We start from the raw sequence: 2,500 nt of genomic DNA on the forward strand, positions 1-2,500 counted from the left end.
CGAACCCAGACCACATGGATGACAATCGCCATGACAACAATGACATTCTTTTCATGCTCCACTTAACAATGAATAGCAATAAAAAAAAAATGTAATCAAAATGTCTATTGTTAAAAATGTCATCAAAATGTCTATTGTTAAAAATGTAATCAAAATGTCTATTGTTACCATTTAAATCTTCATTTCAACAATGCTGTAGACAATAGCTACTGTACTTCACCGCTCTATGTGCTTATTGTGTAACACAGAAGGCAACTGCATGGAGTAAGTGAAGTAGTCGCATGCTGTGTGCAGTTCTTCACTTGTTATGCTGTATGTGAGGTGAAGTATGTGGTACCTAACTGTAACTTTTCTAACACCATTGTTTATCAGTTTGCTAGTTACTATCGTCTGAGATGTTTTTCAGTGGTGCTTATAGTGACCTCACACAGCCAAGTCATCTTACAGTTCCACTAATTGACTGGGACACTGTAACTCAACCAGCTGTAATTGCAGACAAGTGTTACTACAAATTCATCTCCCAGTGAGTAGATTTTGGCCACTTGAGTTGAGGCTAACAGCTTCAGCCATACCACTGGGTTTAGCAACTACAGTGCTGGCATTGGATTTCTGATGCTGTGGCGCTACTGCTCTGTCTTCCATGAATGAAACACACAAATTGTACAAAAAACGTGTTTAACTTTCATCTTTCTATTGATTCCTTACCTTATATTCAATGGAAAATGATCAATGAGTCACTTGGAAATGTCCTTTTTTTTTATCATTAATGTTGTAAATGACTGTTGTAAGAAATGGCTGATCTTTAATGCAATATCTACATTGCCCATTATAAGCAACCATGCATCCAATGTTCCAAAGGCACATTTTGTTTATTAATCTGATATCATTTTAAGGCTAACTGAGAAAACATTGGAGAACCCTTTTGCAATTATGTAAGCACATAATGTAATCTGAAAACTGCTGCCCTGATTAAAAAATAAGCTGGTATTCTGTCCATCATGGAGTGGAATGGACATTTCTAACTGAAAACTTTTGAATGGCCAGGTATGTCAGCTCTAGTATTCTTCTCTTCCACATTTAGAAACATAATATCCTTGTGTTGTATTATAGAGTGAATTTGTTTATACTTCAAATAGAGTCCCAATTACTCATTGGACCTGTTTTAGTTTTGCTCCAAGAGCTGTTGTTTTCACTGATCCAACAGTCAACTCTCTAGTGTCTAGTGTCTCTGGTGTCTTCCTGTTTTTTATGTCTTAATTATTCTTATTATTATTTACTATTATTCTTTGCTTTGTTATTTAAAGCACATTGAATTACCCCTGTGTATTCTTAAACTTTTTGTCTGGCGACCCCCCAAAAAACATGGGCCAAGTCTTGCGACCCCCTTCTCTCTAATCGGCGGAATTTGGTTTCGAAATGTGAGAGGCAGAAAATGTCTTCTCTCATACTGTAGGTAGGCTTGATGTCAACATCAAAGGCATTATGTCAATGGCAGCCTTTGACTAAAAACCTTTAGAAAAATGTCTTTAATCCATGCAAATCATTTCCCGACCCCTCCAATATTTTTGGGGAATCCCCTGGGGGTCCCGACCCCAGTTTGAGAACCACTGGTCTAATGTGACTGGTTAGCTTAAGACTGCTCTACCTTAAGCCCAGTGTTTGTTTGGTATGAACCTTTTTACTGTAAACCCACTGGTGTGGTGACCTTTATTCATTGGCCGTATGGTCAAATTCAACTGGTCAGCAACATTGTTCTACACCGTGTCCCATGCTTGTTTCTGTGAATATTATGGTGGCCATGGGACAGTGAGGTTAAAGTTAAAGTTAAAGTTAAAGTTAAAGTTAAAGTTAAAGTTTACATGTATTTAGCAGGCGCTTTTATCGAAGGCAACACAGACTCGCAACTGCGTGTTCCAGAATTGAACTCGATCGTCAGGCGGCACACTGCTGTATCCCCTGCTCGTGATGCTGCTGTGAGCTCGGTGTGTGTGTGTGAGCGGTGTGTGTGTGTGAGCGGTCGGTGTGTGTGAGCGGTCGGTGTGTGTGTGTGAGCGGACGGTGTGTGTGAGCGGTCGGTGTGTGTGAGCGGACGGTGTGTGTGAGAGCGGTCGGTGTGTGTGTGAGCGGACGGTGTGTGTGAGCGGTCGGTGTGTGTGAGCGGTCGGTGTGTGTGAGTGGTCGGTGTGTGTGAGCGGACGGTGCGGTGGACGTACCTTCGCCTTGGCCTCCACGGACGCACCGTTCTTCACCAGGAACCTCACCACGTCCGCCTGACCTGCTCGGGCAGCCATGTGCAGCGCGGTCTCTCCTCTCTGGATACGCACACACACACACACACACACACACACACACACACACACACACACACACACACACACACATACACAGACACACACACAGACACACACAAACACACACACACACACACACACACACACACACACACACACAAGAGCAGTTAGAAACTTCCGGAGAGTTGATGTGTGAGTGACTGTTTCTC

General features: G+C 42.5%; 1 protein-coding gene across 1 annotated transcript in view; it reads right to left on the reverse strand.

Moving 5' to 3' along the window:
• ank3b (ankyrin 3b) overlaps nt 1-2,500 on the reverse strand; it is a 132,431-nt gene that overhangs the window by 70,208 nt on the left and 59,723 nt on the right. The window contains 1 exon segment of the mRNA XM_042083966.1: nt 2,214-2,312. Within this exon segment, the coding sequence (XP_041939900.1) occupies nt 2,214-2,312 (99 nt within the window).

This window comes from Alosa sapidissima, chromosome 24 (genome assembly GCF_018492685.1).
Source record: "Alosa sapidissima isolate fAloSap1 chromosome 24, fAloSap1.pri, whole genome shotgun sequence".
Lineage (NCBI taxonomy): Eukaryota > Metazoa > Chordata > Actinopteri > Clupeiformes > Clupeidae > Alosa > Alosa sapidissima.